Raw genomic sequence first — 16,399 nt, 5'->3', positions numbered from 1 at the left:
TAAACTGATGTGAAGGATAGTACTAAGAAGATACTGAATATTCAAGAAGAAAGCAGAGTGATAAATAGTGTGTGATTCTTGGTCAGTGGAGAGGTAGATTCAAATATAGTTGAAATTGGCTTTATTTAAGAGGAAAGAAATCACCTCTGTTGAACAGGAAAGAAGATAAGATGCATGCATATACACGGAGAAAGATAAGGTAATCTGTTAGTTTTTCTTTTTCTGTGATATAGGTCATCTTCTGAGAACAAAGAGGGTGTGGAAGAGAAATTTGTTAAGAATGGAGAATGTGTGATAAAATTAGTTTCAGATAATGTGAAAGAATGATGACTTGAAGAAAGCAACAGGATTCCTAGCAGAATTAAAGCAATTTCTTGTTGGTGACTGTGAATTTATATTGCAGTAAATCTGATCTCTTCTAAAAAGGACTTGGCTTCTCAGGTGTTGACAGAGAGGAACAGATAATTTATCTCATACATAGGGTGATTTTACTGAACAAGTGGGACCAGAAAATGTTCAAGGAAGTTAGTGATTGGCAGAAGAGAATCAAGGTTGATAAGAAAGAAGGTGAAGAAAGAAGTATACTGATAGAGTGGAATGAGGTCAAATGGGCTGCAGACATCAATGAGATCAGAGCATTTTCATGTTGGAGAGAGATAAATGAGCAATCTTGAAAGGTAAGAGTGTTTGTGGAGGGTGCTAAGTTTATATGACACTTTTTTAGATGAAATACTTAAAGATATTCAAAGACCAAGGTGTTCCCATAGCGGGGCTTGGCTGTGGCAGAATGAGGAAGTTACTGTAGATGAGGAGACAGAGAAATTGTGTAATCGGGATATAAGAGGATGGTTCATATGGACATTAGTGGATCAGAATACTGTGATTCATTAGCCTGGTCAATAATGAGGATACCTGGGAGCACATAAGCCATGATGAGGGAAAATGAATGTTAGAGTCATAAATAAGTGGAAGAGACTTGAAAAAGATGGTGTCTGTACTGTGGTTCTCAATCATCAGGCACAAACTAACAAGAGACACATATGGAAATTTATATTAAAATGTTTCCTTTTTTACCCATAAGCTGCTGATCATGGAAGTCTTTCAAATTATATGTATTTATTATAACACACCAAGCTTTCCAAGTGGCTCAGACATTAAAGAATCTGCCTGCAATTCGCGAGACCCAGGTTTGATTCCTGGGTTTAGAAGATCCCCTGTAGAAGGGAATGGCTAACCATTCCAGTATTCTTGCCTGGATAATCCCATGGACAGAGGAGTCTGACAGGCTACAATCCATGGGGTCACAAAGAGTCAGACATGACTGAGCAACTAACACCCACAAACACACACATGACTATATTAAACTATATTATGAAAGTGAAAGTCGCTCAGTCATGCCTAACTTTTTAGGACTTCATGGACTATAGAGTCCATGGAATTCTCCAGGCCAGAATAGTGAAGTGGGTTGCCATGCCCTTCTCCAGGGTATCTTCCCAACCCAGGGATTGAATCCAGGTCTCCCGCTTTGCAGGTGGATTCTTTACCAGCTGAGCCGCAAGGGAAACCTAAGAGCACTGAAGTGGGTAGCCTATCCCTTCTCCAGAGGATCTTCCCCACCGAGAAATCCAACTGGGATCTCCTGCATTGAAGGCTGATTCTTTATCAACTGAGCCATCAGGGAAGCTGATATTAAGCTGATAAACTGTATTGTATGCTATAATAAACACAATATAAAAATAAACTTCATTCTCTGGGTACCAACTAATAAGCAAGAATTATCTATTATAATTTAACCAGTAAAGCCTAAAAATAATTTCTATTGTCATAACTACATACTTTTCCATGTATCCCATGGTACTCTTATTTCATATAATCTCTAATACAATATGTAATTGGTCCAGTTTTCTTTTCCTTTAAGTCCTCAGGCTTGATATTAAAATACTCTTATTAAGCGGTCATTAAATGTAATATTTTCCTTATACATTTTAAACTGAAAATTTGTAATTTATGAAATGGTTTTTGAAATACCAAAGGTATTTTTTATTTCCTGATTGGTATTTTATGGGGGAGGTAAACTACAAATGAGTAGTTTCATGAAAACTTCCTTTGTAGTTTTTCACACATGCTTTGAATAACAAATGATTATGTCATTATTAGATTATTTTTCAACCAAGAATCTTCCCTGAAGGTTCTTACACCACATTATCCTCTGTATAACTTTATTTTCAGCATACAGCGATTTTATATTGTTTAGTATCTTTATATTGTTTAGTATCTTTGATTTTCCTACAAAGTTTCTTTTTAAATTTATTCTTCAAGTTGGTGAGTATTATTGTTTCTGTTTATTTCCTTCTCTCAAGAAGTTATTGTATGTATGTAATTGTATGTAATTTTTGACATTAATATCAACAATCAATTCATAATGTACTGCAGTTTAGGAAAAAAATCATTTCTGTAAAATTACATTGCGTGCTCATTTTGTAAACAATGGTATGAAGAATGAATGCAGCTATCTTTTGTATTTTTTGATTCTTCGTCTTGGAATTTTCTTGTTGTTCTTTTCTCCAATTGTTTAGCCTCTTTTATTAAATAACCCATATTTTTCTCATTATTTTAAAATGTTGGATCAGTTGATGTTTTCATTATTTGGTTTCCATACATACTAACTATTTTCCAGAAGGGAAAGATTTAAATTAACCATAAGTCTGTGTAAATGAATGTCTGTTTTCCTGCACATTGTCCAACTCTGTGTGGTTGAATTTGATTTATTGATTCTGTAGGTTAACATCTATATTATTAATATGTTAGTCTGTATTTCTTTGTTTAGTGATGAAGAAAAAGCCTTTTCATGTGGTTATTATTGACAAAAGGTCTTTGCATTAGCAATAAAATGATGTTTTTATAATTCAACCTAACTCTCTTTCTTGTCTATGTGTGATTAGAAACTTATAACTATTTACTTATACTTTCTTTGAATGTTTTATTAATTTTATCATCTCATGGTTTGCATTTAACATTTTGATTTATCTGAAATTTGTTCAAGTATATATTGTGAAATTAGCAATCTATGTATTGCTTCAATTTGAACTAATATTCCATCTGATTCTATCACTTTTAGCATTTCCTGGATCATGTTTATTTAATTATCAACTCTCAAAAACAATAGTCATTTTTCTTTCTTTTTTGGGACAAAGAAAAAGGGAGTTTAATTGTTCTAAACATTTAAACAACAACATTCTTACAATGCCAATATACTCTTAAATATCAATTTTTTGCTGGTGCTAAATGAATTGGTCAAAACTTTCAGAAAACAATTTGAGGAGGTGAGAAAAATTTTTAATTTGAAAATTAGTTTATCCTAGTTTTTTCAAAATTTACTGTTAGTAAATTTATAGAAGGATAAATATAGGATATGGAAAAGGCTTTATGAATAAAATTGTTTGTTACTCAATACTTCTAAATAGTCAAAATTTTAAAAAAACCGTTAAACAAATAATAAACAAAAAAAAAATAGCTTGTATCATACATTCTTTTATTTTCAATGAAATAGAGAGCAACGCATGCCAAAACTCTACCTACAAGTAACCACTGAAAATACAGCCTGTTAGAAATCTATTATTTTGCTTTAATAATATATATTCCATTATACAATATAATAATATATAAAAATAATATCTGTTACATTAAACAATAGTATACTAGGGTATAAATGTACCATAGCTTTAACACCTTCCTTAATTGTGAATTCTGTTGATAACTTTTTGTTCTTTTTTTTTCCAATTTAGCTCTTAGTAAATAAAAACAAAAGATAGGTTCTGCATATTTTTGAATATTTAAAAAGTATTTTGTAAGATACATTGCTCAAGCTAGAATTGCTGGTTAAAATTCTACTTATTTTATGCTTTCATAAATATTGATATTTTGTACTCACAATCATGTGCCAATTCAACAAAGTATTAATTATTTAGTGTTCTCACAGCTGAAATGTGCTCTATTATTTTCATTTGCATTTCTTTCTTTATTAACGAGACAATAAATTTTTAGAATTTTATGCATGACCTTTTAATTTCTTTTGTCCCTTTTTGGCAATTCATTGGTATTGTTTCTTAATTTTAGATGGCTTGTTTGTTTGCCTCTGTGTGTGTGTGTGTGCTTGCAAATAAACATGATCTAGTTAAGTAGAAAAATCATGTTAGGCTGGCAGAGAGATACATGGTTATATGCAAATGTAGAATTTACCCAGTTCATGAAAGACATAGGTTTTTCCCCCTCTATTAGTCAAGAATCTACTGCCTAATGAATTATTTCAATGATACAGTAAACTTTATGTCAATGTGATTTGAAATAAAAATTTTAATATTAAATATAAGTAATTAAACCTTTGTTAATATAGCTGTGTTTTAACCTTAGTTCACACATTGTCGACATTTATTCATTACATAGAGAATGTTGAGGAGGGAAAACATATCTACTTTAAACCTACTCCTTTGAAAACCTGATTCAGAGAGGAAATGTATCTTATCAATCTTATTAAAGGAGAATAAAACTATTTTTCTGAATAAAGACTGCAAAGTGAGAGGGAGATTTAGTCTCTCGCTTACTCCCTTTTTTACCCTTTTAATGTTATACCTAAAAGCTTACTTGTACTTTAGAATGAATGCATTTTTCACTGTCTGATTCGATATAATCACCACTTAACCTTTTCCCTCACTTTTCTCTACTGCATAGATATTAAAGAGAGACACAGAAAGATACCCAGATTGAGCTGAAGCAGTCTAAGTTTAAAAAAAGAAAAAATGCTTAAGAGTATGCAAAACAAAGGTATTGTAAACAAGCAAGAGGTAATCTACACAGAACCAAAATTTTGCAAGTCTCAACAGCAAAAAATATCCAAGACAAATCAGAGTAATGCCCAGTCAAGAGAAGAGCAAGTAGACTATATGGAACTGAAGTTTCCCAGATCTTCTCACTTTAAGCACAGAAAACAGAAAAAAGGAAAAGGTACATTATTATATGTATTATATTTTGCTATTTGCTAGATCTTGATTCTTGGGTTTAGAAAATTACTTCTTTCAAAACCATTGTATAATAAAATTGCCTCATTACACTGATTACTTATCTTCAGCACTCTCCTTAGTTATTTTAGATATTACCATAAAATTTTTTGTCTCTTAAATAATCCTTCACTATGTTCATTTCCTCTAAAATAATCCTACAGAATTGTATTACTTGTAAGAATTATTGTGTAAATTCTACTGCTTATTTTTTAAATAATTTTAAAAATAATTCTTGTTATTAATCTTCAATTCAATTCAATGTAACTCAGCCCCACAACTGTTTTTGAATTTTTACTGTGGCCCTGATCCAAACCTATGATACCCATAAAGATGAAGCTGCAATAACCACTTGGCTTCAAAAAAACTAACAGAATTTGTAAGAGGAAAGATAGATTACAGAAAAATATAATAATGATTAATTGGATATTGGCATTAAAGCTGAAAAATTAGCAGAATATGATAATAATGTTCCTAACCTAAGTGACTGAGTAGTTAATCATCTTACTCATCATTAAAAAAATAATGTTTACTCACCATTAAGAAAAATATGTTTAATCTAATAAAGGCAGATCATATATGAAATTTGAATTGTCTCTTGATCAGTTCAGGGGAAAATGTCCATAAAGAAATTGGATTTTAAAGGCTAGATGTCCCAGAAAAGGATGGAAAAGGGTAGGAAAGACTTATGTTAGTAGGTAAGATCGCAAACAGAGACAATATGGGTGAAAAGTCTATCCTAGAGAAAAAGAACATATATGACTTAAGCAGAAGAAGATTCAAGAAGGATACATATGAAATGCATGTCCAGACAGAAGGAGAAAATAAACTATGTCTAATAAATGACAAGTGGAAAATTATTTCTTTGGACTTAGAAAAGTCCAAAAATTTGGGGTTTGGCAAAGTCCAAAAAATTGGGATTTCTGTTTGAGTGCCAAGAAAAGCATATAAGCTACAACTAAGGGTTAAGAGGTTGAAAGAAATTTATTATGGGAATAAATTTAGTTCAGAAAACATTTTTACAATTTTCATTGAGAAAAAAACAACATAAGAGAAATGATGATAATAAATGAAAGACCTGTATGAATAACAAGGACTCTGATGCTGGGAGGCATTGGGGGCAAGAGGAGAAGGGGACGACAGAGGATAAGATGGCTGGATGACATCACTGACTCGATGGACGTGAGTCCCAGTGAACTCCGGGAGTTGGTACTGGACAGGGAGGCCTGGCGTGCTGCGATTCACCGGGTCGCAAAGAGTCGGATACAACTGAGCGACTGATCTAATCTGATCTGATCTGATATTAGAGTTTGAGAGGTCTGAGCCCATACATGGATGAATGTGACAAAATTTATAGAAAGAGATGATGAAGAAGCTGGCAAAAAAGAGAAAATTTCTCTTAGAAAATAAATGTTCTAAAGGAAACTGGGTGGCATGGAGTAATTAGGGCATACAATAGGTTTTAACTTGGGCCATAAAGAAATTGCTTTTCCTCTGAATTGAAAAGAAGATAATAAGGTATGAATATATGAATATCCATATAGTAAGGTAGAATATATGAATATTCATATATTCAGGAAGGCGGTCAAGGTAAGGAAATTCATGGTTTCAACTTCCTTGTAAAATAAGAAATTTCTTGGTGCTTGAGTTAGAGTCTTACTGAGGCTTGATAATTTTTTTTTTTTTTTGGTAGTCAAAGAGGGACTTTGGGCAGAAGTTGACCAAAATTAAGATTAGACATGCTAATATTTATCCACCACACTGTTTAATTTCTAAACTTGGAAATTTGACTCCTCACACTCTTTCATCTATGACACATTCAAGCAATCTTGAAAAGGACCACGTGTTCAAATAACTTGCTTCTCTCTTGGATTGATGTCTATCTGCTTTCATGAAGATTACTGACACAGACTCTCTAAAAGTCTCTCATCTTCCACTCTACACATTTTTCAATCTTTTCTTATGTTTCAAGACAAATGGTGATATCTTTTTAAAATAGGTGTCTGCAAAGATTTCATATTGTTCTTAAAGTTAAAAACAGTTATCTCTATGCTTCCATTCTCTCCGTTGCTCCCTGAATTCCAGTCAGACTATAATTTCAGTTCCATGATACATCAAATTTCCTGTCATCTAAAATCATTTATTGATGACTCTCCTCGAGTTTGATCCCTGGGTCAGGAAGATCCTCTGAAGCAGGAAATGGCAACCCACTCCAGTATTGTTGCTTAGGAAATCCCATGGACAGAGGAGCCTGTTGGATTACAGTCCACAGGGTCACAAAAGAGTCAGACAGGACTTAGTGCCTAAACAACAACCCCAAGTGGAAGACCTCCTCCATGTCTTTCGTACTTGAAGAAATAATTAGCTCTTACTTTCCTCCAGCTTTCAGTGAAATGTCTTTTTTTTTTTGATAAATGCATTTCCTGTTCACATGTGTCTGGATTAAAACTTGGTGAACATACTTGTATGTCTTTGTAAAATTTATGATAATTATTTCTTATCTCAACAAAGAGCAAAAATGTGTTTTGCTATTTCCCCCCTGACTGATTGATTGGCTAATGAGCGAATATTAATATTCACATAGAGTTTTGAAAATAATTTTTTTGCATGACAGCATTATTTTCTCTAGGTGTATTTCATTTTTAAGTCTCCTAGCTGAGAGTATATTTTCAAATTGCTCAGACTCAATAATTTATAGATGACTAGGCGAGGAATACGCAAAGATGCTGGTGAGTCAGGTGACATACCTGGGGCCTCAAACAGGATCAGAAAGAATTGAAGTCAAGAAAAAGCTAAAAAGGAGGAAATCTGGGTATCAAAGAACTCATACAAGGATTGGAAAATGAATGACTGCCCTCTGAGAGTGAAACAAAATGGATTTAAATTTCATATTTGATGATTTGTGGGAACTGATGAAACTTCATCATTGTTTCTGTTTCCTTTAGTGTTACACCACCGATCTAAGGCCTGGCAAGTGATAACTGGGAGCCTGGGGACCTTGTGCGTGGTCTTGTTGACAGCAGTGTGTGTCTTGCTTGCAAACTGTAAGTAATTAAGAAAATAATCTGTCCTTGGCACAGTCAATATATCAACAACATAATACGTTTCAATGATTTGTGATCAAGACTGAATTTTTATTGTCCTAATTATTTTATTCTAAACAGAACTAAGTATTACCATGATTTTTTCCATAGTATATTCCAACAAAGAAGACCCAAACCAAAAAATATCACCTGTTCCCACTGTATCTTCCAAAAATGATGGTGAGTACTCTCTCTGTTTTGTCCACTTCTAATATTGATTATTAGGGTTAAAAGGTTTGTTTTCCTAACATCCACAAAACTTCAGTGAATCAGATAGAAAAAATCCTCTTTTATGGTATGTTCAATTTTTTATCATGGAACTATTAATATTGGGCAAGATGAGAAAGATGACACAGGGGAATGCAAGACCCAAAGTACTATGTATAATAGGTAAGTATTGTTTTTGTGATTTGATTATTTTTAGGAGAAAAATGGGATATAAATTATATTAAGGTGGGAGCAAGAGAAATGGGTGAAGAGGGCAAAAAGAAAAAGAAAACAAATGAAAAACAAAGGAGTTATGTCTCAATAACATTTTTTTTTGTTTCTAGCTTTCCCTGATGGAGATGATTCCTCTAGCATTTATGAAGTTAGAAGCATTTTGATTTTATTAAAGTACATTCATTTTATTTATACATTGATATAGCTATGATATAGAAAGCAGTTATTGTTTTGAATTCTTGTTGTTTTTTTTTCACTTATTGCAAGTTTACTCAAAGTCCTAACAGTAAACTCAGCACTTGAAAGAAAGACAAAGAATGCGAGAGAGAGGGAGATAATGTTTCTGAGTCTATTTTTTCAGGAAGTTGGGATGGTTCCCCTCTGACTTTCTTTCACGGAAATTTTTCCTTTTTAAAGAACAGTGTTAGATTCTCAGCACAGATGCATTTGCCAAGAAAGGTATCTCTTTTTCCATACACTAAAACCAAAAGGGTAGGGTCCCTTTGTCACTGAGGCCAAAGACATTCCTCATGAGTGTTCCTGATGAACATTTCCTACAAGCAGGGGGGATAAAGAAAGAAATAGAAGGAAAATAATAAAAATCATGCACTGGTTTGAGGATGACATAAAAATATTTTGGTTTAGCACTCCCATTCAAAAGCAGAGACATTACTTTGCCAACAAAGGTTCGTCTAGTCAAGGCTATGGTTTTTCCTGTGGTCATGTATGGATGTGAGAGTTGCACTGTGAAGAAGGCTGAGCACTGAAGAATTGATGCTTTTGAACTGTGGTGTTGGAGAAGACTCTTGAGAGTCCCTTGGACTGTAAGGAGATTCAACCAGTCCATTCTGAAGGAGATCAGCCCTGCCATTTCTTTGGAAGAAATGATACTAAAGCTGAAACTCCAGTACTTTGGCCACCTCATGCAAAGGGTTGACTCATTGGAAAAGACTCTGATGCTGGGAGGGATTGGGGGCAAGAGGAGAAGGGGATGACAGAGGATGAGATGGCTGGATGGCATCACTGACTCGATGGATGTGAGTCTGACTGAACTCCGGGAGTTGGTGATGGACAGGGAGGCCTGGTGTGCTGTGATTCATGGGGTCGCAAAGAGTCGGACACGACTGAGCAACTGATCTGATCTGATCTGAAGAAATTAAAAAGGACTAAACAGTTATGAAAGAGGAAGTCTAAGATTAAAAAAAGATGAAAAGAACTAATTTCAAGTCTAATTAAAAATAAATTCTTTGAGTAAAAAGAGAAAATCTCAACAGATGCAATAAACAGAGAGTAGATACATCAGTTGTTAATTTTTTATTTAAATTAGTGATTGACTTGAGAAACTTTGTTGTCTCTCAGAAAAAAAAAAAAAACCATATCAATGTCAAACATTAGCCATCCACATTGCTTGTGTTTCTGTTTTCCTTTCATTCGCCTAATTTGAAAATAAAAAGCGATCAAATAGGAAATTAAGGAAATGCAAATTATAACCCCAATGAGTTACCATTACACAACCACCAATATGGTTAGAATTTGAAAAGACTGACAGTAACAAGCTTTAGTAAGGATGTGGAACTAACTGTACTGGCACAAGCCCTTAACGAGCCTACTCTTAGACACTTGAAAAAGAGAAATGAAGGCATATGTCCACATAAGACATGTACAAGAATATCTAGAGACACTTTATTTATAATAACTAAAAATTATAAGCAATCCAAATATAAACCTCCAGAGACTACTCAGTAATGAAAAGGAATGAAATCTCTATACACACAATAGATAAGATTCAAAAACATACTGAGTGGGAAAAGATGCAAAAGAATTGATCTTGAAGGATTATGTTTATAAGAGCTGCTTAAAAATGTAAAAAAAATAATTTGTGGCGATGTAAATCAGATCCAAGGTTGTTTGGGTGAAGTAGGGGTGTTGGAGCATTAGTTGGGAAGTAACATAAATTAACTTCTGTGTTAATAGAAATATTCTAAAATTTGATTGGAGAGGAAGTTACAGAAATATATTCATTTATCAAAACTTATCAACTTGGATATTTCAAAACTGCTTTTTATTATGTGTAAATGATAACTCTGTGGACTGTAGCCTGCCAGGTTCCTCTGTCCATGGGATTTCCCAGGCTCAGAAGCAACCTGGGCTTGTATCCCTTCCTCTGTTGTGTTCATCCCAGATCTAGTGCAAGGCTGTAGTGCAGAAGGCTGGGTTTGGGGGTCAGGGCATCATGGCCATAAGAAGTGCTGCTGACAGAGATGTGGACGGTCTCTGTGGCATTCTCCTCCTGAGACCAGTCTGTCCCAGATGGACCTCTAAGATGTGGTAGAGAGGGATTGGAGCTGGGATGCTCTCCCTGGGAGAGGAACCACTGTATACTCCTGTGGGTGCTGAGAATGGCTGCTGCTGCCCCACCCAAAACACACCATAGCCCCTCCAGGCAGTCTCTGCGTGGCTACATCAAGTCCTCTCCCAATACCTGTGTGCCTGAAACTCAGCATTAAGCCACTGAGACTCCTGGGGTGCTACCCCTGTAGCCGCTATATTCGTAGCTGCCCCATCTGTCACCTTGTGTGTACGCTGACAGTGACCACTACCCACCCACCCCCATCACTCCCCAGGCCTCCCAGTCTCTCTGTGTGGAGTTAGACAGTCTTTTCCCAGGGCCTGGTTGTCCCAGATATCACACCAGGCTGTGGTGTGGAGTGAGCAGGGTTGGGGTGATCACCCTTTTGGATTAAAAAGAGTGTTGATCCAGTAGCCACAAGCCCAAAGATCTCTCCACCCTGATTGTTGGCAAACCAGCCCATGCACACCCCTCATAGAGTCAGTCTATCTAGGCTTCTCCAGTACTTCTATCTGTCCCAGCAGTTGTCTCAGCAGACGAGGGGGTTTGTCTCCCATGCACAGGACCTAGGACTGGAATGCCCAGATTGTGGCTCACCCTGCTTGCTGTTTGAGTGAAGGTCCTTCTCCTCATATCAGATCCTTCCCAAGGGTGCAGGTCCTGAAATGATGCCTTTTTTCTCCCATCCTACAGGGTTACATGTTTCCTGCTGTTTTGATTTTATAGGAGTCCTTCTACCAGTTTCCAGTTAGTTTTTCATGAGCATTGTTACACATGTAGATATTTTTTTGATGTGCCTGTGGGAAAATGAGTTCCATGTCTTCCTACTCCACCATCTTGTTCCCCCTCTCTAAGTCTACATTTTTTATGATTATAAAAAATTATTAAAATACACAAGTTACATGATTATTAAATTGTTGAAGTATAAGTTTTAAAAAATTACTTACTGAATTTTATTCTGTGTATTTAAATTGCTTCCCTGGTGGATAAGTTGCTAAAGAAACTGCCTGCAATGCCAGAGACTGAGGTTCAATCCCTTGGTAGGGTAGATATCCTGGAGAAGGAAATGGCAAGGAATATTTAAATTAATAGCAAAAATTTTGACAAAAGTGAAATAGCTCATTAGTTGCTTTTTGTGTTCATATGATTATATGTTGATTAGTTTTTTATTTATGACATTTATTTATTCACTTATTTATTTGACTGTGCTGGGTCTTAGTTGCAGCACATGGGATTTTCCATCGTCTTTGTGGCATGTGGGATATTTCTAGTTGCCACATGCAAACTCTTAGTTGCAACATGTGGGATCCAGTTCCCTGACCAGGGATCAAGACTGGGTCTCCTGCATAGGGGCTCAGAGTCTTAGCCACTGGACTACGATATGCATGCATAATTTTGATCAGATCAAAAAAGTTATACTTAAAATGCATTTTCCCTATAGATAAAATTTTATAACAAATTTTAAGTAGAAAAATTAAAAGCATGAGCTAATTATTGTTCAGTTCAGTCGCTCAGTAGTGTCCAACTCTGCGATCCCATGAATCACAGCACACCAGGGCTCCCTGTCTATCACCAACTCCTGGAGTTCACCCAAACCCATGTCCATCAAGTCGATGATGCCATCCAACCATCTTATCCTCTATCGTCCCCTTCTCCTGCCCTCAATCTTTCCCAGCATCAGGGTCTTTTCCAATGAGTCAGCTCTTTGCATCACGTGGCCAAAGTACTGGAGTTTAAGCTTCAACATCAGTCCTTCCAATGAACACCCAGAACTGATCTCCTTTAGGATGGACTGGTTGGATCTCCTTGCAGTCCAAGGGACTCTCAAGAGTCTCCAACACCATAGTTCAAAAGCATCAATTTTTCAGTGCTCAGCTTTCTTTATAGTTCAACTCTCACATCCATACATGACCACTGGAAAAACCATAGCCTTGACTAGATGGACCTTTGTTGGCAAAGTAATGTCTCTGCTTTTTAATGTGCTGTCTAGGTTGGTCACAACTTTCCTTCCAAGAAGTAAGTGTCTTTTAATTTCACGGTTGCAATCACCATGTGCAGTGATTTTGGAGCCCCCCAAAAATAAAGTCTGACACTGTTTCCACTGTTTCCCCATCTATTTGCCACCAAGTGATGGAACCAGGTGCCATGATCTTAGTTTTCTGAATGTTGAGCTTTAAGCCAACTTTTTCACTCTCCACTTTCACTTTCATCTAGAGGCTCTTTAGTTCTTCTTCACTTTCTGCCATAAGGGTGGTGTCATCTGCATATCTGAGGTTATTGATATTTCTCCCAGCAATCTTGATTCCAGCTTGTGCTTCTTCCAGCCCAGCGTTTCTCATGATGTACTCTGCATAGAAGTTAAATAAGCAGGGTGACAATATACAGCCTTGACGTACTCTTTTCCCTATTTGGAACCAGTCTGTTTTTCATGCCTAGTTCTAACTGTTGATTCCTGACCTGCATACAGGTTTCTCAAGAGACAGGTCAGGTGGTCTGGTATGCCCATCTCTTTCAGAATTTTCCACAGTTTATTGTGATCCACACAGTCAAAGGCTTTGGCACATTCAATAAAGCAGAAATAGATGTTTTTCTGGAACTCTCTTGCTTTTTTGATGATCCATCGAATTTGATCAATTCAAATTTGGCAGTTTGATCTCTGGTTCCTCTCCCTTTTCTAAAACCACCTTGAACATCTGGAAGTTCATGGTTCACATATTGCTGAAGTTAGCTATGGTTTTGTTTAAAATTTGCCCAGAAATGTTACCAAAAAATGCTTGTTTTGCTTTCTACCTAATATCCATCTGTATAACAAACAGGAAGATAAGGGAATTGTGTTAGTAGTAGTGACTTATTGTACAGAGTACACATTAAATATATTTTTACGTTCTAGAATGTTCCTGTGACCATTGTTCAACTCACTGGATTGGATTTGGAAGTAGTTATTATCATCTTTCGAGTAAAACCAAAACCTGGATGGAGAGCCATGCTGCCTGTGAAGAGCTAAATACCCACCTTCTAAAGATCGATATCAAGGGAGAGCTGGTAGGGGAAACACTTCATTTGTTTGTTATTGTTGTTGTTATACTGTGACTGTATTTGGTTTGAAAACATTAGGGATTGATGGTATAATTTGGCAAAACTGATGTTCTCAAAAGTCTATGATATTTTGTTTCTTTGACTCAGTTTTATTAGGGAGAAATTAGAGAAACTCCACTTTTTGAACATTCAATGCTAGGAAAAAAGCACATTAATAAATGAGATATCTTGAGAAAAAATCTTATTAATACTAAGTGGATGTGTGTAAACCCTTGGGCGAAATTTAATCAATAATCTTTGAGTCAGAAAGGAGTGAATTATAATATGTACACATTTATGATTTTTTTCCAAATAGGAAATTTTATCAATGCTTGAAGTAAAAGGATGGATAGGTCTCAAAATCAATGAAACCAGTGAATCCTGGTTATGGGAAGATGGCAGCACAGTAATTGAAAACCTGTATGTACAGTGTTTTGATAACTGAACTTTTCTGAGATTATATGTGGTTTTGTGTGTATGTGTGTTATGTGTGTAGGGAACAGAAAGAGCAACCAAGATAAAGGAAATCATTATGTTTTTTGAGGATCAGTCTGTGGGATTTAATTGGGGAAAATAATTCTTTCTAAATAATCTCAGCTTTAGAACCTTTACATTGTTAACTTTACTGGACTCTTAGGAGAAATTGGGCATAGTTTTAGGCAAGTTTATAAATCTATACATTTCTATCATAGTTTTATCATTCGTGATTTGCTTTTGTTGTTGTCCAGTCACTGTCATTTCCGATTCTGTGACCCCATGGACTGTCTTCCCTATCCTTCATTAACTCCCTGGGTTTACTCAAAGTCATGTCCATTGGGTCAGGGCTGCCATCCAACCATCTCATCCTCTATCACCCTCTTCTCCTCTTGCCCTTAATCTCTCCCCACGTCAGGGTCTTTTCCATTGAGTCAGCTCTTCACATCAGGTGGCCAAAGTATTGGAGCTTCAGCTTCAGCATCAGTTCTTCCAATGAATATTCAGGATTGATTTCCTTTGACTTATAAATTGTCATTTGGCTTATAATTCTATTTAAACAAACAGGATTAGATACTGTTTAGTATTAACTGCTAAATTTAAAGACTCAGTCTTCAGGGGTTTGTTCTTATTTTATTTGTTTAGTTTGTTCTTTTATTCTTTCTCATTTTGTTTGTTAATTTTAAGCTTGAGATAAAATTGGCATTTGAAGATTTTATTGCTTTAATTTTTTTACAGATTTGAATTCCTGAAAATGGAGAAAGATGGTTGTGCATATATTGAAGGAAATTATGTTTATACTGCTAACTGTTCATCTAGGAAAAGTTACGTGTGTGAGTTTACTGTATAGCAGCTCAATTTTGCTAATACAAGTTGTTGCTGCTGCTGCTGCTGCTGCTAAGTCACTTCAGTCATGTCCAACTCTGTGCGACCCCATAGACGGCAGCCCACCAGGCTCCGGCATCCCCGGGATTCTCCAGGCAAGAACACTGGAGTGGATTGCCATTTCCTTCTCCAATACAAGTTGTTAGTGAATCCTAATTAATTAAAGAGCATAAAATATGTTGCTGCTTTTATAAAATTTTATTAGTTATTAGTTAAACCTTTTTTTACTGCATGCAGAATACTTCAGTTACATTTCCAAATTTTAAATGTACTCAAAGTGAGGAAAATTTACCACCCATAAATTCCTTGGGAGTGAGTAGTCTCCTTATGAGAGCTCATATTAGTAATTATTTATGTAATAAAGTTAGCAAACATCCTTTATGAACTAAAAAAATTGTAAAAATTAGGGATATAAAACTAAAAAAGGCTTCTACTTATATCAGTTAGGGTTCTGGCATGAAATAGACATTTAAGATTGTTGTAGAGGTTCACAGTGGTAAACCACATTGGTAAGGTTTAATGGAAAAACAAGAAATAGCAAGATTTATAAACCTTTGTCTGTCCAGTCTTGGAGGCAAACCAGTATGCTTATGTTCATGCATACTCCTTAAGAACAAAGCCCAGGCTTCCCACAGCCCTTCCATCTGTTTTAGTAGTCTTACAATCAGTCACAGGTACTTGTCTCCCCCACATAGGACTCCAGACTGTGACACCCAATCCATGGCTTGACCCATTCAATCCCAAGAGTGGGTCTCCATCAGTATAATCTCTCTTTCCTCTGAGTTCCCTCCAAGGGGCACCAGTCCTGACCCAATCACTTCTCTTCCCTTTCTACTTGATTATTTGTGTATCTTTCTTACAGTTTCAGTTAAACAGGAGTCCTTTTGCCAGTTTCCAGTTAGGTTTCAGTGAGAATTGTTCCACATGTGGAAGTATTTTTGACATGTTGTGAAGGAGTAGGTGAGCTTTATGTCCTTTTACTCCATCATATTGATCTGAACTTCCTTTATTCAATTTGCATACAGCATTCCTATCTT

The 16,399-nt window shown here is 35.7% G+C and overlaps 1 protein-coding gene across 2 annotated transcripts; it reads left to right on the top strand.

Annotated features, from left to right (window-relative positions):
* Nucleotides 1-361: 361 nt before the first annotated feature.
* On the top strand, nucleotides 362-15,425 carry LOC113892464 (killer cell lectin-like receptor subfamily I member 1). 2 transcript variants are annotated; one of them, XM_027541321.1, is made up of 7 exons: nucleotides 362-677; nucleotides 4,729-5,001; nucleotides 8,000-8,098; nucleotides 8,249-8,317; nucleotides 13,819-13,970; nucleotides 14,320-14,423; nucleotides 15,216-15,425. In XM_027541321.1, the coding sequence occupies exons 2-7, from the start codon at nucleotides 4,797-4,799 to the stop codon at nucleotides 15,325-15,327; spliced, it is 741 nt and encodes a 246-aa protein (XP_027397122.1). In that variant the 5' UTR covers nucleotides 362-677; nucleotides 4,729-4,796; the 3' UTR covers nucleotides 15,328-15,425. The 2 variants fall into 2 exon arrangements, with proteins under 2 accessions (XP_027397122.1, XP_027397123.1); XM_027541322.1 differs by lacking the exon at nucleotides 362-677 and adding an exon at nucleotides 1,620-2,322.
* The last annotated feature ends 974 nt before the right edge of the window (nucleotides 15,426-16,399 follow it).

The sequence above is a fragment of the Bos indicus x Bos taurus genome, chromosome 5 (genome assembly GCF_003369695.1).
Source record: "Bos indicus x Bos taurus breed Angus x Brahman F1 hybrid chromosome 5, Bos_hybrid_MaternalHap_v2.0, whole genome shotgun sequence".
NCBI lineage: Eukaryota > Metazoa > Chordata > Mammalia > Artiodactyla > Bovidae > Bos > Bos indicus x Bos taurus.
This window is presented reverse-complemented; position numbering and strand designations above follow the sequence as displayed.

Excerpts from the sequence above, each read along its gene's own strand:
- LOC113892464 (XM_027541321.1), top strand. The coding sequence starts at position 4,797 with ATGCTTAAGAGTATGCAAAACAAAGGTATTGTAAACAAGCAAGAGGTA. Across the intron at positions 8,099-8,248 it reads GTGTGTCTTGCTTGCAAACT|TATATTCCAACAAAGAAGAC; the intron begins GTAAGTAATTAA and ends TTTTTTCCATAG. Across the intron at positions 13,971-14,319 it reads TCGATATCAAGGGAGAGCTG|GAAATTTTATCAATGCTTGA; the intron begins GTAGGGGAAACA and ends TTTTCCAAATAG.